The following is a 25,827-nucleotide window of genomic DNA, read 5'->3' as shown; positions in this document are numbered from 1 at the left end:
CCCCTCTGAATATGTGGCACACACACTTTAGGAGACACACATGGAGAGTTCAGTTCTGCTTCAGTGGAAAAACTGATCACCCGCTGGCTGGAAAACGTACCCACCCCCACCTCAAGGGCCAAACCAAGGTCTCAGCACCAAGCTGGCTGCTCCACTTGCTGTTCCTCCTCCCCACACAGCAAGGCTTTCACTGCACAAACACTGAAACCAAAGTGCACTCGTATTCCCTTCTCTTTATTCGTTTGGCAGAAACAAATCACAATAGATAGGACACTATCTATGACTCGACACACTCCCTGAAACCAGACTAACAACAGCAATACTTCATTTGTTTATCACGTGTCCTCATCAGTCCATGACTTTGTGCACAGGTTACTTGGATGTCTGCTGAGGGAGGACCAGACTCTTCACAGGCCGCTGGCTAGGATTAAGCTTGCTTCATGTCAGGGTTCTGACAAGCAAAAACGCACCACAGAGCTTCCTTTGCTTTGTCCTCATGCAGTCCGTGTAAAGAATTATTTCCACCGATACATTTCAAGGGTCTACAAACACATTAGTCATTCAAATAGTACATTCTGTGTGCTCTACAGGTCATCCACTCTGAGCTAAAGGCCTTTTCTTCTGGGAGCATTTATTCTGACTGAGTAGTGGTTCCCTTGTTGAGTTAATACTCACATGTGGCAAACGGTTAACAGATCCAGGTTTGCTGGTTTGTGGTCTGGCGACAAAAACACCAGTGTTTTTTTGTTATTTTTTTTAAGGAAAGAGAGACATCATCAGCCCAGCCTGGATCAAGCTGAAAATTATTCTGTGATCATAACTATGTACAAAATATATATAATCACACTTATTTACAGAACATGTGGCGGCAGACAAAGCCTCTGTGGGCGTCCACATGGTTAACATGAATACAATAACAGACAGCACCTCTAGTGGCAGAAAGACAAAGACACACACTTAAAAAAACCCAAAAAAACTTGGCACTTGTAGATTTCTCCCACATAAACATAAAACAGAGACAAAATCAGAGTCAGTTTTAGTGGTAAACAATGCAGGGGCCTCCACTTCTCAGGCCGGCCTCATGAGAACAGACAGACGAGCAGGAGTTGATCGTTATTGGCCCGTCTCCGCTGCATTCTTCTTCTTCTCCTCTCCCCACAGGACAATCTGAGCCTCAGAGGAGGCAGATCAGGCTCTTGCCCTCCTCGATCTCCTCCTGAACCTTGTCGCTGGAGGTGGCGATCTCGGCCTGAGCGGAGAAGACGGCGCAGATGAAGGTGAGCACGGTGCCGCCCATGGCAGTGTAAAAAGCCCAGCCCATGGAGCAGAGCCCGGCCCGGTACGGAGCGGCGTCTGGACCGCAGTACAGCTGGACCTTGTCTGAACCCCAGCCAGCGGGGTACAGCATCAGACCCAGGATCAGGAACAGACCTGTGAGAAGGGAAGCAGACAGAAGACATGTTAACTCAAGTGTTTCAGACTGTTGTGGTTATTCCACACCAAAATATGAGTCTTAACTCACTCAGGAAGCTTTTAACTTCATCCACAGGCTTCAGTTAAGATTATTTGTCATACTGCAGGTGGAAGTTTTCTAGGCTAAGCTGTGTTGTCATGTCAGTAAGCAAACACATCATGTCTGCAGCCTAGTGGGTTCAGTGCAATACAAAACTATCCATCCTTCCATCCATTATCTATACATGCTTAATCCTCATCAGGGTCATGGGGGGCTGGAGTCTATCCCAGCTGACTCAAGGTGAAGGCAGGGGACACCCTGGACAGGTCACCAGTGTATCACAGGGCTGCATATACAGACAAACAATCACACTCACATTCACACCTACAGACAATTTAGAATCACCAATTAACCTGAGGATGTTTTTGGACTGTGGGAGGAAGCTGGAGTACCCAGAGAAAACCCACACATGCACAGGGAGAACATGCAAACTCCATGCAGAAAGATCCTGGGAGGAACGGGACGTGAACCAGGCATCTTCTAGCTGCAAGGCTGTGATGCTAACTACCAAGCCACTGTGCAGCAGTACAAAACTAGTGTATACAAATACAGTACATAAGCTGAAAAGACTAATGTTTATGACTAACTTATCAGATTAGAACTGTTTCCGTGGCCTCTGCTATCTTTTACCCCTTTGAACCCCAAAAAAACCTACCAGCAGCTTTGAAAGGAATCCTGTCTTTGTAAAATTACAAAAATTGCATCATTTATCAGACCCAGAAGCTGTAAAAACAGAGATAACAGCTGAATTTTCAACCTTCCCCTCAACTACTCATCTCTGACGTGTGGTTCCAACAAGAAAATTAGACAAATCCAAGCTCCAAATCCTAATATTTGATTAAAATTGCTTGATTTAATATGTCTCATTCAAAAAAACGCAACGAAAGTGTATAATTAGTTCTCCTCAAAATTTGCAAAAAAACAAAAAATTCTGCACTCTCTAGTACAACTGTGAAGCTATGACTGATTAAGCTGTGACCAACAGTCATGTAACAATAATTCTAGAGTATTCTGAGACTCGGGTAAACTACACTGTGGATGTGGATGGGAGAACAGTGTGAAAATAAATTTAAAATGTGAATAGTTAAATATCTGCAGTATGTGGAGCCATCATTTTTCTCAGCATCGGTAACACCTGTGGGGACTTTGAAAAATGTTGATTCCAGGCTTTTTCCATTTTTGTACAATAAATAAAGAAGTTTCTTTGAAGATTTAGAACGCTGTCTCTTTTTCTGAAATAACATTTGTGACATTAGTACTTTGTTATCCTGCACAAAGACATGTTTGAGTCCCCTCTACTTCTAGTCATGATCATTTTGTTTCCATAGAGATGCAGGACTTTGTATTCCTGTGAAAAATGAGCCCACAGTGACTCAAAACATGACAGGAGCAGATGGTTAATACAAGTCTTAATTAAGTACAACATACACAGCAGCCCCTAAAACGGATATGACAGTGACTTAAATGTGGAATAGTCTGAACTCCCTTAGGAAGCTTTCTGCTTCATCCACTAGCTTCAGTTAAGACCTTTGTCAGCCATATTAGAGTAAAATTTCCTGAGCTAAGCTGTCTCATCACAACGAATGTCGGTAAGTGAACACATCATGTCTGCAAAACTAGTCTATGCAGACACCAAACAAAAGCTTAATAGCCTGTTTTTATTTACAACCGAGTTATGAGATTAGGACCGTTCTTGTGGCTTCGGCAACCTTTTAACACCCTTTTAACCATGAAGCAACACACTATGAATCAAAGTCCAGACGACAGCAGCTCTTAGTCACCAGAGACTGGAGTTAGTGGTGGAACAAAATTGTTGACAGTGCTGGAGCTTTTCACCACTCTTCTAGCACACACAGCTGAGCATGGATGAGCACATGAGTGACATAAACTCTGACAACACCAATAAAAATACACAGAAGAACACAACAAAGTTTCCAGTTAACACAAGCACAGTTTGTTGCTGATGATTTATTTCTGCACTGCGAGAAATCTAGTAAGTTCTCTTTGAGAGAAACATTTTTTGGTCAAACTATTGTTTCTAAAGTCAAGAGTGACCCTCAAAGAACCACATCTTCACATCCACATGTTTATAAAGCTGCCTGTGATTGTGTGCACGTGTACAAACAGTTTTATAACACGCTGTAAGTATTTGTCCTTGGACAAAGCACATATGGTTAAATATGGTTACAGCTGTGCTGCAGTGTATAATCAATCTGTTTAGACACCAGCTATGGGTGCTATACAGGAGGAAGGATGTCTGCACAGTTAGGGATGAAATGTTGGAAATGACATTTAAAAATTGGCAAAAATAAAATGAAAAAATGTAAAAAATGATTCCATAAATGTAACATTCACATGAAATCTGCTCATGAGGAATATATTTAAATAACATAAAGAATAAACCTTGTTCTTTGCAACTATCCCATATTGAATAAATGTAAAAATTTCCCCTATTTGTTTATTTACAATTAATCAAATCATCTGAGCATGTTTTCCTGATAAATCTACAGCCGTGGAACAGATTCACTTCAAATAATCACATAAATGTCAGTTATTTAAGTCTAATTTAATATCTAAGTTAATATAATTCTTTTGGATGCTGTTGTAATACTTATTTTATTGTTATGGTAGTTAATTAAGTTCTGTAGCCTAAAATATTCTATCACATGGATATAGTCTTACTTATTTATTAAACTCTAATCTTTTACGTGCAAGTTTGTTTTCATTACTGTCTCCTGTTTCATGCTTGTGTAAACACAGCCTGCAGTTCAGCCGAAACATCCTTGAATTTCAGTCATGTGACTCTTGGTCGCCACTGAATCGTGGCTTTTAGTTGTACCAGGGATGTTTTTGTTTATTACCACATCTAAACAGAGCAAATCATAGCAGTTCATTTTCAGCTTTTTTTTTTTTTTTTTATAAAAATGAGGGATGTACAATAAAGTGATTTTTTAAAAAATGTCAGTAGTTCAAAGACTGCTTGAGGTTGAAAATGTAATATTTCTTTATGTTTCTACAGTTTGTGGCTCTGATAAACTGTGTTATTTCTGCAAATTTTAAATACAATGCGTTAAAAAAAAATCCGTTGACTACAGGTCATGAAAACCGAAAAATCTGCAGTCACAGTGCCATCTTGATATTTAAAGCATCCCATCAGGACAAAAAAGTCAAAGAAAACGTTGGAGCAGGCAGAAAAGCTTCCCTGATTTCCTCTCTGTAATGTGTCTGGAGGTAACCACAGCCAGACCTAGGGTGCTGCAGGAAAGAGCGACCCCAGCTTGAATCTTGACACACAATTCTGCCAGGTCAGGGCACAACAGAGCGAAGAGAACAACAGGAAAAAGTCGCTGATGGGCTTCCCCGCCTGCCCCGGTCACCGGCCGACCCTCCGGCGTCCTGCGTCTCTGTGGAAGGACGGGTCGCTTCCTGTGTTACCGTGACCCACTTCTGCCGCTCTGCCTCACTGACTTGGCTTCAACACACACTGCTTGTCTCATAGATGCAAAAACAAGCTTAATTTACTGTCATGAGGTTTCCTCTGCTGTGCACTTTCTCCCATGATGGCTCAGCTGGCTAGACAAGGAGCCTGCCACCAATCAGAGCTCCCATTTACATTAATAAAACAAGAAAAGCACTCAGGGAGTGCAGTACTCCACAAAAACTGTTCATTCCCCCAAATGGCATTGTCAGAAATGCAGCATTTTGTTTTTTAGAAAGGGAGCATTTGTTTAGTTATTAGTTACTGATGATCAGAAATCACGTCAACATAGAATGTGGCCATTTAATATAGATGTACCCACAAACAAAATAGCCTTACACTGAGCACAGGTGTGTATTATGCATGTGTACATTATGTACGGATACCGAATCACGTGAACTAAATATGTAGGGAATGGTCGGAATTGATGGGACTCGGAAACACCCCCACAATTCAATCAATTGTTCCTTGTACCATTTCTGTCGGATAAGTCCCGATAAGTCTGCAACAGTCGACTTGTAGTAGGATCACAATCATGTGATCGTCAGCAGGCAGCTGACGTAGTGTTGTCATAGTTACAGTGACACCACGCCGCTATCTCACAATGACACGGAAATCTTCAACAAATCTGTGGATCTAGACTATAAGCCGCAACACTGCCAAAATCTAATCAGGTGGTCCTTGTGTCATTTCTGACCTTCCCTAAAACTTTCATCCAAATCCCTTAGTTTGTGTTTGAGTAATGTTGCTGACAGACAGACAGACAGACAGACAGACAAACAGACAGACGGACGGACAAATGTACGCCGATCGCCACATAACTCCGCCGCCGCTTGGCGGAGTAATGACACATAATAAATGAGCCAGCTGGGGAATGAGGCTCTCAGCTGTAATGTTTTCATGAAAACAAGTGTGGAGGTGAAATAGTCTCTAATCTCTCTTCCTCCTCTCCCTCGCTTCCTTTCTTCCTCCTCCCATTCTCTTAAAGCACCCAATATTGTATTAAACAAGGAAATGAAAACTAGGTCATAAATTCTTTCCACATGTTGCTGCATCGCCCTGACGTCCAGACCGGCTCTGGTGATGGATTGAAGGCATGGTTTTAATTCCCAACCCCACCCCTCCTCTGACACCCCCTCCCTCCACACACACACTTTCATTCCCAACCCCCTCCTCTACCTCCACCTTAGAGCCGGACCTACTAACCTAATATCCCACTGCGCTCTACCCTTCCAGCCTCACTATTCCCCCTGCACTGGCTCTTGTCTCCGTTAACTTCCAAACTGTCAATTCTCCACCATCAATCCATCGCTGATAGCTGCCTCCCTGCCACCAGCCGTCCTCCCCCCTCCTCGCTAACCTCAACCTCCACCCTATAATGCAGCACAGCAGGTCTGCTCCAAGAAATATGGCCACCTCTCTCCTTTCCAGGAAAAAATAAGAGGAGAGGGCAAAAAGAAATACTGGTGAGAGTAGGGAGATTAAGACAGAGGTGATCATGTGAGAGAAGGGAGAGAAGTGAAGTTCTCTTTCTGGTATACTCAGTTTTATTTTTCTTCAGGACCAAGTTAATGCTCTGAACCTCAAAACCTGGTTGGAAAGATGTGTTAACTTTAACAAAAAATAAATTAAAATTATTTTTAAAAACGAAAGCAATCATCAGATTTGTAACTTTTAAATGGTTCTTTGAACCAATCAGGAGCAACGTGGGAAAATTGAACAAATCTAAGCTCAGAGTTGTCAGCAACTTGTAGAAGATACATTCAGCATGGTGAGATATCTTATCGGATGAGCACAAGAGTGTTAAAAACACAGAGTTTGTACAGGTTGTTGTTGTTTTGTGATGTACCACTCCATCAGAAAATTGTATTCAAAACCAAACTTATAATCATGATGTTTCATCTTTTTAAAAATCACTTTATTCTACACGTCTTATTACTCTGCCAAGGAACATGGCGGAGTTATGTGACGATTGATGTATATTTGTCTGTCTGCTTGTCTGTTCGCAACATTACTCAAAAACAGACCAACAGATTTGGATGAAATTTTCAGGGAAGGTCAGAAATGACACAAGGACCAAGTGATTAGATTTTGGCAGTGATGCAGCTTATAGTCTGGATCCACAGATTTGTTAAAGATTTCTGTATCATTGCAAGACAGCGGCACGGCATCACTGTAACTATGTAGCGAACACTATGTCGGTTGCCTGCTGATGATCACACAATTGGTTGCAATCCTACTACAAATCCACCCTTATGGACTTATCGGGACTTATCCATCGAAAATTCTACAACGACTGAGCAGCCTTGGCGGAGTACTGCACTCTCAGAGTGCTTTTCTTCTTTAAAAATTCACCAAAAATAAACTGTTTGCTCAAACCAGATTCTATAAAACGCAAAAAATGCTGTGTTCATCAGTGCAACTGTGAGGCCATGGGGGACTCAAGTGTGACAAAAACGTGACAAAAATTATTGTACTTTTCAGCTGAACTGCAGGCTGAGTTTACACAGTGCAGATAGGAGACAAGTATGGGAGCCAAAAATAAATGCATTTAAAAGTTGTATAATATCTATATTATGTAGAATCATCTTTTCTTTCCGGTATCAGTAACACCTGTGCCACTTGGAAAAATGTTGTACATTGTAAATACAGCTTTTTACATTTTTGTAAAATAAATATCAATAGGAATTCAACGTTTTTGTTTTTCTTATGATTTAAGACATTGTAAGTCAAACTAGAAAAAATACATTTTTGAGTTTTCAGTACTTCCAGCTATGGTTGTGTTGTTTCAATAGAGGTGCAGGACTTTTATACTGATGTTAAAATGAGTCTATGGAAAGTAAAATGTGAAAAGAGCAAATAAACACCAAGAAACTGCTTAGGGCTCAGAAGGTTAAACTGAGCTGGGGTGGGGTCTGTTTCAAGCAGATGTAGATAAAATTTTAAAGTGCTGCAGTTTAAAAGTAGAAAAGACCTTCTATACCTCCGCTGTAAACGCAGATATCCTGGGAAAGCTTTTCAACCCATGGAAATCTTATTTCTTATCACTCAGAGCTGACAAGTCTGTTTTCCTCTTTTGCATAACTCATGATAACTTATGTCAGAACCATCATCATTCAGTAACGCTACTAAATTCCTATAAGTCAGTGTTTTGTTCCCCTCACTTCCAGCCTGAAGCTTAGTCATGGTCAACAGTTAAACCTGTAATGAGGTCTGTGACTCACGGCTGGAAGGAAAGTTTATGGTAGGTAATAAAAGCCTTCGCCACCAAACGCACAAGAATCTGAGACAGTTTTACGGCCGAGTTTGTTTGCCGTCTTGTCTCTAATCCCCCTTTGCTGAAACTCTTCATGAGTGGAGACATTTCAGTGAATGTACAGAGAATTCACTTACAGGTAGTCTAACTGCTGTGTAAGAAGCCTTTAGGGGCCCTAAAAGGAGACAAAGTTCAGCCGACTGACCCTCAGCAGAAGCCCATCTGTTTTAGCCATTGGCTTACGTAAAGTGAAGGGAATGAAGTTAACTTCAGCTAAAATCTCACAATCACCTGAGCTTAAACTAACCGTCAGGTTAAAGGCATCTGAGACACTCAGAAAGTGTGTCACAGGGGACACGAGAGTCTGAAGTCAAAAGTGACATCAGTATGTGAAGACGAGGTTAATGGTCTTGGGAGCCACTCCAGTGTAATGACGTGACCATCTCTGGCAGCAGCATCCCCATCTCCCCATCTGAGGTCAATCACTTCCCCAAACATCTGCCGTCTGGCTCCAGTTTTCTCATTACCGGAGGGTCGGCACGCACCGTGGAAATAATGATTAGTAGAGGGTCGGTGTGGTAGTCCCTCTGGCGGATATCAAGTCAGAGTGATATCATTCACCAGCCTCATGGAAAGACAGATGAAGACTGTAATGTGCGAGGCCGACGGATGTTGGAGGAAGAAGAAGCAGCAGCAACACCGTCAGATGTCCAACAGGCTCTTATCTCTTCCTGCGGTTGAAATGGGTAAAGGGTTATCGGACTTTAGCTTCAGAGTCATGAAGGAAACCCTCCCGCCTCCTCGACTGTTTGAAGCTCCTCTCGCCCCCTTTCCTCTTCCTCTTCCACATCCTCATCGTCTCCACAATGAGGACACTCAGCAGTGCATTTCCCCACTTTCATTATCTCGAACAGGTCTTTGCATCCACTTTAAATTGTCAGTTTTCAGGTGATATGAGACTTTCAGTCAAAGGAAACTTTGGTTGACAGAAATCATACCAACTCGTAAATCAAATGAATGGTTGCAGGGAGTCGCAGCAGACTAATGTATTCCTGATTCCTGAACGTAGATCTATATCAGCTGGTGATCCAGCACAAGATCTAGTGAAGAACATAACACAGACAAGTTACCTGCTGTTTATTTGACGATCTGCATGTTGGTTGTTGAGGTGAGATACACAAACTGCTGTTTGCAAAGTTAACACTCGACTTGTGTTTGAACTTATTCTGCCTCCATTTTTTTTCTTTCAGAATAATAAAAGAAAGCATCCAAAATACAGATTTAAGTGAGTTTTTTTTTTAACACTTTTTCTATGTACATCTATAGATTATGATAACAATAATACATATTTTTAAGGGCTGCTTCCCCAAAAAGATTTTTTTTTCTCATACTCTGCGCCACAGATTTCAACTTCTGTAGCCCCAAACGTTCCAGGTTTATTCCTATCATTAGGAGGAATAATTAGTTATATAATAATTAGTGATATAATATATTAGTTCCTATCAAAATTAAGGTTTTTACAAAGAGACTTGTTCATATTATTCACAGCCTGATTTATAAAACATTTCATACCTAGAGCATTGTGAAAGTGATTTTTTTTGGTTGTTGTCAGTATTTTCTAAATTATAAAAAAAAGAGATTAAATAAGAGATATCCAAAATCCCCCATGTAAAAAAAAAACCTTTAATATGTTGGCAAGATAAGACAAGAATTTGAACTTGGCTGTATGCAATGTTCAGATAGTTATGTTAATTGCTGCATATTTAGAAAGATGATATCTAATTTGCATATTTAAACAAAAAATTGTAATACAAAAAATAACTGTCTTAATGTAAGTCACCAACTGGGGAAATTTCAGTGCGATATTTAATAATGGAAAGTATCATCCTATTCAACTGTAGTGCTTCTGTTTAATAAGACAGATGGTGGACTCAGGGAGGTAAAATGCTAAATGTGATGCTAAAATTTGCATGAAAAGTTTGCTCTTCTTGCTTTTCCTTTCTTCTGTGTGAGCCACCAATTCGAATATTGAATGGTAATGGTACCAATTAACTGTAAACTGCTAGAAAAGACACCTTTAGAGGTCAGGAAGGGTTGTACCGAGCTAAAGGTCAAACGTGTACTTAAAGGGACACGGAGCCAAAAATATTTCAAGTATTAATTACCATCTGCCTGTAGGCTTCCCAGGTGGCTCTGGAGTTGGAATGTGCTTGTTACAAACAACTAGTCTGCTCAGATTCACACAATTACAACAGATTCCAACAGCAACCCAGAGCCACAGCAAAAACAAACATCTACAGAAACCTCTGAAACCATTCCTGCTGCATAAATCACCTCCTGCTGTGGGACTGCATGTTCTGAGTACTTACAGTTTCTCCATAACTGAGACAGACACAGTACTCCCATTTCACACTGTCATCTCTTCATAGCTAAGAATATGAAGATAAAGTTTCATATGTTGCGATACTTCATAAAACAAGGACATCTAACTGCTGTAGTATTAACCCTCTGAACACCAAAATCCACCTGCACGTGAGCAAGGAATGCCATCTTTAAAAAATATATATTAAAAAATGCCAAAAAGACACTATAACTTATAGCCATACTCTGTAAAACCAGAAAAAATAATCCAGGTTTGACCGTTCTGATGGTCCTTGAACTACTCATCTATGATGTGATGCTCCACTGTGAAAATTAACAAAATCTAAAGTTAAAATTGAGATATTTCATCAATATACCCTAACTCTACATGTTTCATTTATTTATTTATTTATTTATTTATTTTTGCAAAAAATAAGCTGCTTGTCCTAACCAGAATGTGTAAATATAAAAAATCTGTTCAACTGTTAAGTCATTATTGGCTCAGCTGCAACCAACAGTCACGAGATGAAAATTTTGAGACTTTTCAGCTGAACTGCAGGCTGTGTTCAGATGTAACACAAATGTAAGTAGTGAAATAAGTGTGTTTCGAGATTCAAGAAAAACACGCCACTATAGTTAATAACACTTTGGAGGTAGTGGCACAAGAACTGAAACATTTCAAACAACATAATCCTTTAACACTATAATATTAACAACATTTTATGAAGTGCTGTGCGAAAATAGATTTTGTGGAAAATCAGTTTCAATGTCTGAGCTTGGCTAATGTAACAAATGAAATTCCTTTCAAGTCAAGGCCCTTGGTTGCAAGTAATAATGTAAAAATAAAATCATTAAAAAAAACCAAAAAAACATGCATAATATCCCAAATAAATACTCGCATTGAGCTATTTAGAGCTAAGTGAGTCAAGGGAGCTTTAAAGCAGCCATTCATCATCCACCAGTTGAATGGGTTTCAGCAGTGTGTCAGGTCAGCACAGAGTAGGCTTTACTGCTTGGCATGTCCTTCACCACACGCCCACCTTCTCTGTTTGGGCCTGCACCAAATAAACAACTGTGGGGGAGGACAGCCATAATCACCGGACAGCTGAGGGCTACAGCCTGAAGAAAGAGGAGGCTCAGGCAGCATGATCTCATGGCCTCCTCCCTTCCATAACTCACCACAGGGAGTCAAAGCGGCCCTCAGTGGAGATCTGGTCACAGACACACAACCACAGAGAGAAGACACACACCCTTCACACATAAACACAGATACGCATGCGCACTCAACCGCTTTCAGGTCAACCGAGCGTCGGGAAAACTCCAGCTGACTGAGTAGAAAGTAAATATTTGGGTGAGTCGCCCTAAGTGACGACAATGAGATACCTAGCTCTTTGACACTCCTTACTTCTGCTTGGGTAAAAGTTCACCGAAGGCTCCACAAGTATAAAACACATAATTCTAGCAGTGGTAGTTGTGGTTCTTGTAATGAATGTGTTTAGCTGAGAGTAGAGCTTTTCATTTACCTTGATGAATGGTGAACGCCACAGGAATGAGCAGAAACAATAAGGGACACATGAACTCAGTTAGCTCTCTTTAGATCAGAAGAAAACTCACGCAGGACTTTCTCCTCTAAGCCAAACAACAGGATGAAATATCATTGTATCTGAAAGTCATATTCATGGGTGGGACAAAGAGTCAGGTTGTTCTTACACAGAATTAGTTTGTAAGACGTACTCTCAAACCAAAAATTATAGCTGAAGATGGAAGGACAGGCAGCCATCACAGAGAGGAGGGGAAAATATTTTTTAAAGAATGACAGCAGACATTTTCACTTCCTCTTTGAAGACCTTTATATGTTCAGCTCAATCATTTGTATATAAAGTAACCCAGCTGACTTGTCAGATTCCTGGTGTTGTAAAGTTAGTCAGAAAGACAGTGGGGAAGGTTTCTAAAGCTGTTCATTCATCAAACAGACAGAGTTTGGTGACAACTCTGCATCTGACCAGGAGCCAATTTAGGCTTTAAGCTATTATAAATAGAAGCTTTGAAGGGACTAGTTCTCACCAGACAGTAATCACTCTGTAACCCTCTGAAGCCAAGCAGTTCTTTGCTCCTGTCACATCTTTACACACTGTGGGCTCATTTTTTTTCCTTCAATATAAAGTCCTGCACCTCTGTGGAAACAGCACAACTATGGCTAGAAGTAGAGAGAACTCAGAAATGTCATTTGTGCTGAATTACACAGTTATAATGCCATAAGGCCTTTTAAAAAATGTTGAATTTTCTCCTTAGTTATTTTAAGTGCCTGCATGTGTTACCAGTACTGGAGAAAACAACAGTGACTCTACAGATACTACAGATATTTTACTATTTTAGTTTGCCCCCATACTCATCCAGTGTCTGCTGTGTGTAAACACAGCCTGCGGTTCATCCGAAAACTCTTCCTCTGTCATGTGATTGTTGCAGCTAAGTTCGTCATGGTTTCATGGTTGTGCAGTAGAGTACAGAATTTGAGATGAGACATGTAGAATTAAGTGATTTTGATTTAATATCACAATGTTAAGCTTAGATTTGGCTAAATATGCTGACAGAACCACACATCATAGATAAGCAGTTCAAGAACCGTTGGCAAGTTGTCAATCCAATGTTTCTGCCTGTGTTTACAGTTTCTGGCTCTGATAAGTGGAGTCATTTTGGCAATTACTTTAAAGACAATATGCCTTTACACTAAAAAGGGTAAATATATGTGCTGCGTCTCACCTGCGATCCCTTGCAGCAGTCCACACACATTGAAGATGCTCTTCTTCATGATGCTTTGGAAGCACATGGTGAAGACCGAGATGAAGGCCACGGCACACAGCAGCAGGATCCCTGCAGCCAGGAAGATAGAAGTAGCCTGCCAGAACCCGCTGGCTATCTCCCCAAAGTGCACCGCGTACGGTCCACACAGTACTCCCCGCTGCAGGTGGGGCAGTTTTATGCAGCGGCCGTAGATGCCTAAGGTGGGTCTGTAAGCCTCCCCGGCTGTGGTGGCCCCATGGGGGCCAAAGACGGCGTCAGGCGTGCGAGGGAATCCCACCAGCCAGTCAGTGCTCATGAAGGCGATGAGCTCTCCGAATGCGGCCACAATACTCAGCAGAGTCCACAGCATGGAGCGGCAGGTGACAATGACATGGCACATGCTGACGGTGGCTGGATGAGTCCCACTGTGTAGGAGCTGAGATTCTTCTCTGGAGGAGAACGAGTGAAGTCTTCACAGGAACAAGAAGGCGACACTGTTCACTAAAGGTTCTCGTCAATGATTCACAGTGTGCTGCTTCCCGCTTCTTCTCTCTTTCACTTCTTATCTTCTTCTGCTGTTCCGGCACAGCTGTTGTTCCTCCTCCTTGAACTCACCCTCCTTCTGTCAGCTCGGTCTTCAGACTCTGACTCTGCCAGGTTTTTGGTGTCTACATTGTATTGAAGTTGTGTTCCCTGAGTCAGCCCGCTGGCGTCACATCAGACACACCTAAGAGATAAAACACACAGACACAAGAACAGGGTGAGCGATCTAATTGCATGTGTAAAATGTAATTTATGAGCGTCTCTGCCTTTGTTTGTGTATCTGTAAAGAAGGAGATGGCGAAGTTAAAATAGACGTGGAAAAAGTGGGATGAGGAGCGGATGCAGACGGGGAGAAAAACAAACCTGAGGCCTCTCATCAAGCGGCCCACACAGCTGACCCAGGGTCAGCCAGCGGGTGATAACGCTACAGCCATCCTGCCTTCACATGACCGCTGATAACCACAGTGACACCGAGCCGCCTGACTCATTGACACTACAATCAGGAAGACGCACAGCAGACGCACAGCTGGCACATCAACACACAACACGGCCACATCTGGATTACTGTGCTGTCAAGTGGTGGAAAGTAGCAGTCGAGCACTAAACTTAAGGTCCTTGTGCTCTACTTGAGTCTTTAAGTTTTACGAGCATTATATTTGTACTTCAATATGTTTATCTATGGCTGAACTTACTATTTTACATACAAATCATAGGATCAGTTTACTATATCCTGAATTATTCTAGATACACTACGCCACTGTAAAGAAAGTAGTTCAAATTTGCTACAGGTTATTTTGCTGGTTGATACAAAAAGAGAATTTGCACAATTTTCATTTGGCATAACTAATCCACAAGAGAAGTCTGATAAAATATTATTTTCTCTGGTTTAAAGAGTCTCAGAAACAGTTGGATGGAGTGGTTTTTAAAACACGAGGCAACAAGTGTCAATTGTTTGACAGGATAAATCAACAAGACGAAGCTCTGTATGACAGGTGCAAAACCACCTGTTTTTGCTTTACCTAACCAAAGCAAAAAACTATTTTGGATGTTTTTGCATTTAAGAAATGTTCAGATGTTTTTGTTTAGCTTTTATAATTTCCCATGCTGACCGGCAGAATGTACCCAATTATTATAGGAAGATGAATTCTTTTAAAACAGAGTTCTTCCAGACTTTGGGTGATAATTCCTGTATTTTTTCATATTGCAATATATGAACAAATATCCCAATGTCATTTTTTTCCAATATCGAGCAGCCCTAGGGCAGTATTCCTTCATGACTGATATTATGTGCCCTGCCCTATTTAATCTAAATGCTCTATTCCTTGACTGCTCCAATTGTGTCTGACCCAACTTTAACCTGCTCCATAGGAAGTTTTACTCTATGATGTGTCTAGACACATAATTGGGTTATGAAAGATGCTTTTTCTGATAACAACAAGACCAACTCAGCATTCCAAATTGGATACTTTTTCTTTTTACTTTCAGTGTGTACTACAACTGCACTCAAAAACTACGTACTGCTTCATTCAGCTTGCATACAATTGTGATATGCTACTTTGGCTAAATATCGCGCCTTAAGCTTTGATTGCCTTTCTCATATAACTGTCATAGTTTGCTGTGTCAGATCATCTCTTTGTGTGTTTTCTGTGGTTCAAGCTGGAGCGAGACAGAGTGACATAAGGGGCGTATTTCAATCTGTGCAGAGCATTGCGGGTCAGAACAACCAGAAAAACATGTTGTCGTGCACATTACAAAATGAGACTGACTGTGGGAGGACATCCTGCCATATTAGGTATACTGCATATGACATTATGTACTGAAGCTATGTGAATGTGATAAGATGTGGAAGGAAAAGATTTGCATCATATAAACTGCAATTATGAGAATCCATATCAGAAAACCACCATTCATAATATTTTGGCCTCCTCCTCCTCCTCTGCAAATCTTCATGGACCACCTTGCAATAAAAGACAGAAAGTAGAGGATGGACGCACTTTCTTTCACAATTTTGATTAAATTTGTGTTATATTTGGATCAAAAACTTGTCTTCTAACAGAGAACTTACATTAAGTAACTTGTGTTGCACAATTACTGTTTTAAACATGATAGACATCCCAGCTTCCATCAAACAATGAAAGAATAAAGTCTCCTTTCATCATGGTGCCCTTATTCTGGGCCCTCTGAAGATCCCCAGAAGCTCTTCAGAGTCTAGACAGACAAGTTAGTGAAAGTTTTGAGATTTTATCTATGAAAGACATTAACAAATGTAAGCAGAACATACATTAAAACAGAAGCTGGAGCGCCATAGAAGATTAAAAGGCGCTTTGTGCTCATGTTATAAATGCAGCTCTTGGCCAAAGCTGAAACTTGTTTCTTTTCTTTGAGTCTTTCTCTGCCCCGCTGCCTCCTGGGAGTCTGTTAGTCATTCTCCAACCAGTGTTTGGCAGGGCAGCAGAGGGAGCCGGGGGCCGCTGTTGACACGTGTGCCGCCCGAACTGCGAGGTTTCCATTGCCCGGCCTCTGGTGTGCCCTTATGGCTTCGGCTGTCCCCTTGTGGTCACATCCCAAAGATTCAATATGTGTGTGTGAGTAAGAGCTTTACACAAACTTTGATCTTTGTCATCCTGTTGAGATATCAACAACAGTTCTCTTTTCTTCTCCCTCCTTCTTCTTTTCCAGCGGAGAAAATGACCCAGATCTGTGGTCTGCAGCAGGGCGGTGTGTGCGAGCTAATGTAGAGTATGTTTGGACTGCGTAAAACAGATGAGATCATAAGAACAGGCACAGACAGCCGCCTCTGTGGAGCTGGACCAAAGTTAATTTTATGAATCACAAGGGTTGCCTCACGATGAACAGATGCAGGAACATATGCAGACTCGCAAACTGCACTTTTTGAAACACACTCACGATCCCCCCCCCCCCCCCCCCCCCCCCCCGCCTGCCACACACTCCGCTGACATCACAGTGGCGCTTTGACGAGTCTGATGTTTGACATTAGGATTGAAGACTAACGGCCCGTCCACAGTTTAAGGGTCAAACATTTGCCTGCCAGTTGTGAAGACTAATTCTACACTGACAGGAATATTGATGGAAAACACGTCTGAGCTGAAACAATCTGAAGCAGCTGGGGGGATACGGAGCTTTGAAGACCTCCACACTTAACATCTGACCTTTCTTGACTATGGAGTGGTTGCATCATGTGGCTGCTGGTCACTTCCTCTGAAGCTGCCTTGAATGTGGGTTAGTAGATCGAGAAACCAGTCTGGGCAAGTCTGCTTCTATTAATGTACCTGGTATTTGTCACAACATATGCCCAGACGTCTGCTGGCTGTTCCCAGACAGGCAGATCTGAGCAGTTTTCGCAAACACAAGTTTCCCAAGATAGAGCGAAGCATGTATGTGAGGCTGGAGGTGGATTTATGATGTCTTTTATACTCTCTGAGTTACCAAGGGGGAGGCTGAGGATTATTTGAGGCTCAGCTTACATACACAGAAGAGTTTACGGCCCTCAGACGGCACCCAGCACCCTGCTGACCCCCAATGCTAATCCCCATGAGCACACACACTTACAAGACTCCCTGCCATCCGACACGTTGCCCCAAAGCTGCTAGCCAACTGTGTGAAAGTTGGGAAATGAAATCATGAAGAAATACACATTCACACTAAAATAAATGAGAATAGATAAGAGTCTTCAATCAAACAAAAAGCTCTGATGTTGTCACAGTGGTGGTTTGAGATGTAAGCTAATGTTAGCATGCTACTAACAGCTGTGTTTACATATTACTCTCCAGCAAACTTGAAATTCCCAAAAAAATGAAAACAAGTAAATGCGAGTTAGTCTTGTTTCCATTAAGTGCTGTGAAGCTGATAAACTGTGTAGTCAGATGGTGTCAGTCTAGGCTATGCTAGCTGTAGCAAACAGAGTAGAAGAAGCCAGAAGCAAAACAATTTGTTTGCTAACAGCTAAAAACCCTCAAAGAAGAAGAAAAAACAAAACTTTGAAAGAAAAAATGAAAAAAGTATTCACAAGTCATTTTCAATCAAATGAGAACTGGTTCTCAAACATTTTTACCTGGTTAAATAAATAAAACAAAAGGAAAGTTGTAATTATTCTTTCAGGCTAACTGGTATCAACCTTGTTTCAAGACAATGAAACAAACAGCTGATCATGTAAGTTAAACTGTTACCTCAGAACTTGTTTGTAAAAGACATTTCCATCTGCCATTAACTTTTTCCAAAAATTCACAACCACCTTAAATGAGTGTAGAATCTTTTTTTTTGGTGATATTGGGTAAGGTTTTTTGAATTTTGTCATTTATATTAAGTTTTTTAATGTAATATTTCAAAATATGCATAAAAGTAGGTACATTTTAAAGTTTGTTTTGAACATGATTACCTGTACCTAATTTCATGCCAAACCGTCCCACAGCTGTGGAGTTACTTTATTAAAAAAAAAAACTGTCATTAGTTTGTATTTATTAACTTTTGTGAGAGCTAAGTAGCAGCTAACAAAATGGTCACCTGTTTCTAATTTGCACATAGAATCCTGAAATCCTTTGCTGAGGTTGAAAGTTCAATGGATATATTAATTCAACATCCTCTGAAGCTTCTGCTCTAAAAGAGACACAACAAATAGAAAAATAGGAGCAGGCAATAATAAGAGATCCATGTGGAATGACGAGGAAATTGGAATCTTCCTCAAGGTAGTACATGGCATAGGTATAAATATAAATTCACATTACTTTTCACCACTTGAGGTTTGACTTGGTCGAGCTTTCAGATATGTAATATCGTTCCATTTCTACTGCAATGACCTGTAAAGTTGGTGCTGCTCTTGCTGGTGGTGCGAAACAAAACATCCAAAAATCACTAAACTGAGTACGAATATCTTCATCAAATGTCATGACAAAAACTAAAAGAAAAGTCAGATTATCACCAAAGTCACTGTGATTCATCCTGTGGGGAACATGACTGCAAATGAAAAACCTCATGGTCATGCATTCAGTAGTTGTTGAGATATTTCAGTCTGAACCAAACAGAAATGCTGCTTGCATGGCTAAAAAGCTTAACTCTACTTCACAGTGTCCACTCCGCTATTCTGTTATCGCAGCAACAAAACAGCAGGAAGTGCCTTTCCACGCTGCCACTGACAGGAAACAATCTACATATCTATGGACTTGTCACGACTGGAGTCTCCATGGAGAGCGTTTGTTTAGAGCAGACTGAAGCCTTAGAGATAAACTTCTACAACGTCCTACAACAGATTCTCCTGCTGTGTGTCACCCAACAGCAAAGTGACTTTAAAACAAAGGAAGTGCTTAAAATCTGTGAGGATCTGTTTGAATGAAATGCTCCTGCAGCTACTGAAGGGGAATGTAGGGTTTGATTGGTCACTGAGGAGCTCAAATGACTAATAATGGCTCTATTTAATATAAAACACATGGAGGAAAATCTTAAGGCTACAATCAACTTACAATCTAACACAGCATCCATCTTTCTATGTATCCCATGTAGGTGTTAGAGGATGGAATGAGTCTTGACCTTGTCATTATTTAAGGAAAATTACTATAATACTAAGAATCGCAGTCAGTAACAAAGGAGGCTGCTGTCAGGTTTTCCACAGCAGGTCTTTCCTACACTTCAGCACATCTGCTCAGCATCCTGAGACACTGAAGAGGCTATAATTTAGATCACAACACAATATTTACATCCTATTACATCCGCCAGGCTGTTTGTATGAGTAAGTGTTCACACAGGGAGTAACCTTAGTCAGTTAAATGAGAAACTAACACAACACAATTCAGAGAAAAGAGAGGATTGTCCAACCTGTCTCCATTGGTCTGTGGATAGTCCAGCTCTCCTGGAGATGTGGCTTCTCTGCCCCGACTGTCCTCCTCTGCTCACACACTTTAATGCCTCGCTCATACTCCTGACTCTCGGACCCTCCCCACGTCCGTCCTCCCCTACCACCGCGCCCCCTCTGATTGGCTGAACCGACAGCGGAGCCACACTTCTTGAGAGGGTCCACATGGTGGCCATATTTCAGTGCTGAATCTGGGTTAAAATAACAAAAGCTGGAGCTGCACAGGGTTTCTCTCCTCTTTCTCTCCGTCTGTCTCAGTTTCTCTCACCTTCTCGCTCTGTTTTCGTTGCTCTCTGCACACTTTCAATCAGCCAAGGCCAACATCTTACTATCAGCTGTAATGAGAACTGCATTTGCAGTTCCAAAAACTTAAGTACACACAATTAAGTATAGTTCTCTGGATAAGTATGTTAAGAGAATGTATTGGTATACTTCCAAGTTGACTAAGTTAATGCTTATTTATCCTCATGAACAGTAAATTGGCCACTTTTTTAGTCATGTAAATGTACGTCAAAGTATACCATTCTGTCAGCTAAAGTTTGTAATTTTGTTAATAAAGTATACTTTAAAAACAGCAAAAGTGTGCTACTGCTACAAATATACCATCACAATGCAATTTGTCTTTCTTAGTGTCAAAAGTATACTGAAGCCGCATGGAAAGTCAGTACTGTTGCAGCGCTACTTTATCTGTAATCCTAAAATGTATTTTCAAAGACATTACTAGAGACCTTTATATACAATGCATGCTAAAAGTGATCCAACAAAACTAAAAAACTGTACTATTGCAGTGTAATTTCACACACCACAAATGTACTACCAGTGTGCAGTTTGTGTTGTCTTATGTCAAAACTATACTTAAAAGAATCTGAAGAAACAGTAAAAAGTGTACCGTTACAGTGTTATTTTGTCTGTCAGTTTAAAATATTTATTCACGAGTATGCTACTAGTACATGGTTTGTGTTACTTATTGTGTAGTGGAGACTGAAAGTGACCTAGAAAAACAGCAAAAATGTGCTGTTGCTGTGTCATTTTGCATGCCTGTGCAGTTTGTGTTGCTTTGTGTCAAAACTATACTCAAAAGAACCTAAAGAAACACTAAAAAATTAAATATTTCAGTGCTATTTTGTCTATAAACTTTGAATGCATTTATAAGTATGCTACTAGTGTGTGATTTGTGTTGTTGAAAGTATACTTAATGCCACCTTGAAAATCTGAAACTGTACTATTACAGTGGTATTTTGTTTATTTATTTTATTTATTTATTAGTTTATTTAATAGGGACAGTGCATATTAATGAACACATGCAACAATAGCAGTGTAAATATGCCAGATTATAGCAGAAATGCTAATTTCCATCTGTAGTCCCCAGGCAGGTGACAGAAAAAGAGAAACACATCACAATACAAACAGAAGAAGAGTTACACTAAAAATGTTCACAGGCCTGGTTTTCCTTAAGCCACTGTTTTAGGTGAAGCTTAAATGTGGCAAGTGTTGGAGTTTCTCTAATAGATGATGGAAGACTATTCCAGTACTTGGTGCCTTTTACAGAGAGCACAGTCTTTGCAAATTTTGTGCGTCTGTATGGCACGTGACAGTCTCCTCGTGCCGTGGCCCTGGTAGCCATCCCACTCACGGTTTTCCTTTTGATGAACTCCTGTAGTGGAGGAGGTGCGAGGCCATTCAAAACTTTGTATACAAAACAAGCATTTTTAAAATTAACAAAATTGTCAAAACTGAGAAAGTTATACTTGTCTAAGACAGTACAATGATGAACTGAAAATGGTTTCATGTCTAGAATTTTTATGGCTTTTTAAAAAAGAGATTCAATCGATTTAAGTGTTGTGCCATCAGCAAGTGACCATGTGGTCATACAGTACTCTATATGAGAAAAAATCATTGAGTGTAAAAACATCTGTGCAGCATATAGAGTCATGAAGGGTCTTACCTGTCTAAAATTTGCAACATTAAAATTAACAGTTTTAGTGAGGCGCTTAATGTGTTTCTTAAATGTCAATGTCGGGTCCAGAGTCAAACCCAGGTATTTGAACTCTTTGACAAGAGTCAGCTCGACTCCATCCAGGAAGACATAGGACCGCTGTAGATTTTTTGGTGTTATACTGAACACCATACAGACCGTTTTCTTAATATTAGGTTGGAGACATGATTCCGTGACCCACCTTTGAACGTGAGTCAGGGCAGTTGTTAAAACTTCAGAAACTTCAGTATGGGTGTTGCCATGGGTGAAAATCACCGCATCGTCTGCGTACAGCTGGACATTGACATTGGAGCACACACTTGGTAAATCATTAATAAATAAACTAAATAAAATTGGACCTAGAACGCTACCTTGGGGGACTCCTGTTTGACAATGCAGGTATGATGATTTGCAACCCGAAATGGAGACGCACTGCTGTCTATTACTAAGGTAGGATTCAAACCAAAGCATGGCCTCATCAGAGAAATTAAAATCAAGTAATTTCTTTAAAAGAATTTCATGGTTCACTGTGTCAAAAGCCTTCTTGAGGTCTAAAAAAACAGCACCCACATAATTATGATCATTTAGAAGGCCCTTGACTTTTTCGATAAAAAGGCAGTTTGCAGATTCTGTTGAATGGTGATTACGAAACCCAAACTGCATTGGGTGCAGATACGTATTAGAATTTAAATGTTTATTCAATTGTTTTGCCACCCATTTCTCAGCAATTTTTGAGATAACAGGAAGCAAACTAATCGGTCTTTGTATTTACTTAAAGGCAAGTGTGCTTCAAGAAAACTTAGAAGTATATGGCTCATGTGGACTTAACATATTTGGTGCAGTATCAGTTTATTTCTACTGTGTAGTCTGAACTGAAAAGTAGACTAGTGTTGTTATTTAGTTTGTGCATAAAACACAAAGACATAAAGCTGCCATTGATAGCCGATACATGCACCACAACACAAACAGATCCTGTTACCTCCTCCTTTAATCAGCAGCACACATCTGATGGTGAGTTAGATAGCTGAGGATGCTGAGTTAACCGACCGATGGAGCAGATGGTTCTGTGTCTGACTAATGGATCACCTCTGTGGCTGATGGGAGCAAAGTGTCCTGAGATCGCTTACAGCAGCACTGAGTGCATTCAGCCAACACCACAGTCAGCTGCAGCGTCTCTCTGACTTTTGTGTTTGCTCACAAATGAGTTCCATATGAAGACGGAAAAAGGGGCCGACTCAAACAGAATGAGAAGCTGATAGGGCCCCTGAACGGACCGTGGAGAGCCGGAGGAAGAGGCCTTTCTTATCAGTTTGAATGGAAGTTAGGCCAGAGCAGTTCAAAAATAAACCCTTTGAAGGCAGATACATAAATGCTAAATCTAATAAAGCTTGAATAAACCCTGGTGCTCATCCTCGACTTGTGCTTTTTCTCAACAAAACAACAACTGACTGTTCACTAAGCCCCCTGCTCGTAAGTTACTCTTGGTGCTTGCCAGCTTTCCATTTTTGCACTGCACATATGCAGCTTAGAGTAATAACACTGCTAGATTTACCACTCAAAACTTTTAATTCATGAAACAATAAGCCCTTTCTTTCAGACAGACAAGGCCGGACGATACAGCTGGAAATTTTATCACGAAATGTTTCATTTTAACCGATATAATCGACATTTATTGCTAATTTTTAATTACCTATTCTAAATAAAGACCAGCGAGAGAAAAAAAAAGTTTAATATGAATCTAACCACTTTAGCCAAATTATCAACTTTAATGTTAACACAACAATAAGAATACATAAAAACATGTACACACATTAATGTAACTGAGAATAAAGGAATGATTTTATTTACATACTTATTAAATAAAGAAAGTACATTTTCTATTTCTGGCCATAAACTGTTGATTTCATGTGGTTGAATTGACAACAGTCTGTAACTAGCTAGCTACATTAGCTCCATTTCTTGGTTGAAATACTGCTCCCAACTCTTCAACGTTCCCAGTTGAACGTTTAAAAAACAACAAAAGGGAAAAAAAGCATCATAAAAACTATTTTATGGTCATATACATAAAGTTGTGCTAAAAGCTAAAGCTAACACTTAAGTCAGCATCTACAACTTTTGACGATCCAAGAAAAGTTATCTACCTCCAATATAGTTTATTAATTCATCATAAATTTATGTGTCTTTGAAATTTCCGTGTCAATAATCTTAACATCGCAAGAGGAAATTTTTAGGATGAGCACTAACCAATTTACACGTGACACTGTATCGGTTAGCTTTAGTTACAGGAGCAGAATCAGATAATGCTAGCTTACATTATGATAGCATTCTGGATTGCCTTTCAAACAGTGGAGTTATGAATTTGTTTTTGATTTTTTTGGCGTGTATTTGTTATCTATTATATCTTGAGCTACTACCTATTAATTCATTTAGTTTCCGGCCGTTTACTACAGTAAATACTAAGCTAGTGACTAGTAGTACAATGTAATGACTTTTGTGACCTATTGCAACTCTCCGCATGTCAGTAGCTGTACTTATTAATGTTTGCAATTTCCGTAGTATTTAACCCATTTTTACGCTTAAGTTCTTGTGCTTTTTGCTGTCCTAGTAGTGCTCCATGTACACCACCTCAACATGCAAAGAAAACCAGAACCTAACAGAGTTTGTCTACATACTACAGCCACTGAGCTTCTGACCAGACAATCATTGCACTGAGGTGTAAAATACATCATTCAACACAGAGTCAACCACACTTTCTGTTGTAGGTTTAGTCCTCTCAGCAGTCAGTCTGACTGTGAACAGACTTCACATATCATGTTAGTGATTTGGAGACAGATCAACCAGACGCTGACTACATATCCTCTTACAGTGGAAGAGAAGGCCAGCAGTGCTGCTGAGGCGAAGATGCTCCTGCAGATTTCTGCTGGCAGCTTTGGGAGCTCGGACACAGCACAGACCCTCACATCAAAGACCAGAGAATCAGAAGGGAGTAAAGATCCACATGCATCCAGCAGACACATGCCAGGCTGGAGCATCATTCATACAGACTCAACAGAGTCCTCCTGTGAGCTGCTGGTCATTCATCTTTCCCTGTCAGACTTCAGTCACTGGTATCATGTAGATCTAAAGAAAGAGGATGACTGTGAAGCAAAGCAGGGTGACGAGTGATAGCAGTCAGGCAACAGGTTGCACAAAAGAAATCCAACTGAGAATTTGCGTGAAGGTATTTTATGAAGTGGCCTTAACATGAAAATCTTTCTTTTTTGTTTCAAATTCTTTCAGAATACTGCAATAAAGCTAATGTAGTCCCTGAAAACCTGTTTTTGTCAGCCTATTCTAATAGAAAATAGCCTTTACTTCATAGTGGTGCTGCAACTAATGATTATTTTCATTTACGTTGTTCTGCTGATTAGTTTCACATGTAATTATTTTTAAAAATTGTTTATGAAATGTCAAAAAGTGACAAAAAAGGTTTTTTTTCTGAACAAAATTCAACAACTAAAGGACACTGAAATGACAATGATTACAAAACAGAATTTTGGTACTTTTGCTTGAAAAAACACTCATAACAGGTTATGAAAACAGATCAAGTGGCCAATTGTCAATTGCATATGTTACAGTATAGGTTCAACACAGCAACATAAACCAAGCTCAAAGGGCCACATATTCTATTTAGGAGTTGGTTGAGACAAAAACCTGAGCTAAAAGTCAAAGAATACCTGACTTATATTCAGCCATAGGCCAGGAACACAACATAATGCTAAATAGCTGGATAGCAACTACCAATTGGGTAAGGTATGCCAATGTTTTGTTTAAAACCTGTTTCAAGTGGCCAAAAAAAATCCGCACCACTCCAAATTTTAAAGCTTTTCTTGATACTTCAATATATTTTTCTGCTTGGTCTCTATATTGTTATATAATATTTCAATGGAAATATAGAGCAAAGCAGTCTGCACCAATGATCATTTACATTCCCATCATTTCCCATTTTAGATTGTAAAAATGAACAGGAAAAATGATCCACAGTGCAAAATGTGTACATTCAGGTGGTATCGAGCTC

The 25,827-nt window shown here is 40.3% G+C and overlaps 1 protein-coding gene across 2 annotated transcripts in view; it reads right to left on the bottom strand.

Annotated features, from left to right (window-relative positions):
- Positions 1 to 213: 213 nt before the first annotated feature.
- Positions 214 to 25,827, bottom strand: part of lhfpl2a (LHFPL tetraspan subfamily member 2a) — a 56,816-nt gene continuing 31,202 nt past the window's right edge. The window contains exons 1-3 of one of the 2 annotated variants that reach the window (XM_023273063.3): positions 19,759 to 19,892; positions 13,369 to 14,116; positions 214 to 1,431 (exon numbers count right to left, since the gene is read on the bottom strand). In XM_023273063.3, the coding sequence (XP_023128831.2) occupies positions 1,175 to 1,431; positions 13,369 to 13,789 (678 nt within the window). In that variant the 5' untranslated portion in view covers positions 13,790 to 14,116; positions 19,759 to 19,892 and the 3' untranslated portion in view covers positions 214 to 1,174. Of the gene's footprint in view, positions 1,432 to 13,368; positions 14,117 to 19,758; positions 19,893 to 25,827 lie in introns of those variants that run through there. The other variant, XM_035949445.2, reaches the window with a different exon arrangement.

Source organism: Amphiprion ocellaris, chromosome 17 (genome assembly GCF_022539595.1).
Source record: "Amphiprion ocellaris isolate individual 3 ecotype Okinawa chromosome 17, ASM2253959v1, whole genome shotgun sequence".
Lineage (NCBI taxonomy): Eukaryota > Metazoa > Chordata > Actinopteri > Pomacentridae > Amphiprion > Amphiprion ocellaris.
This window is presented reverse-complemented; position numbering and strand designations above follow the sequence as displayed.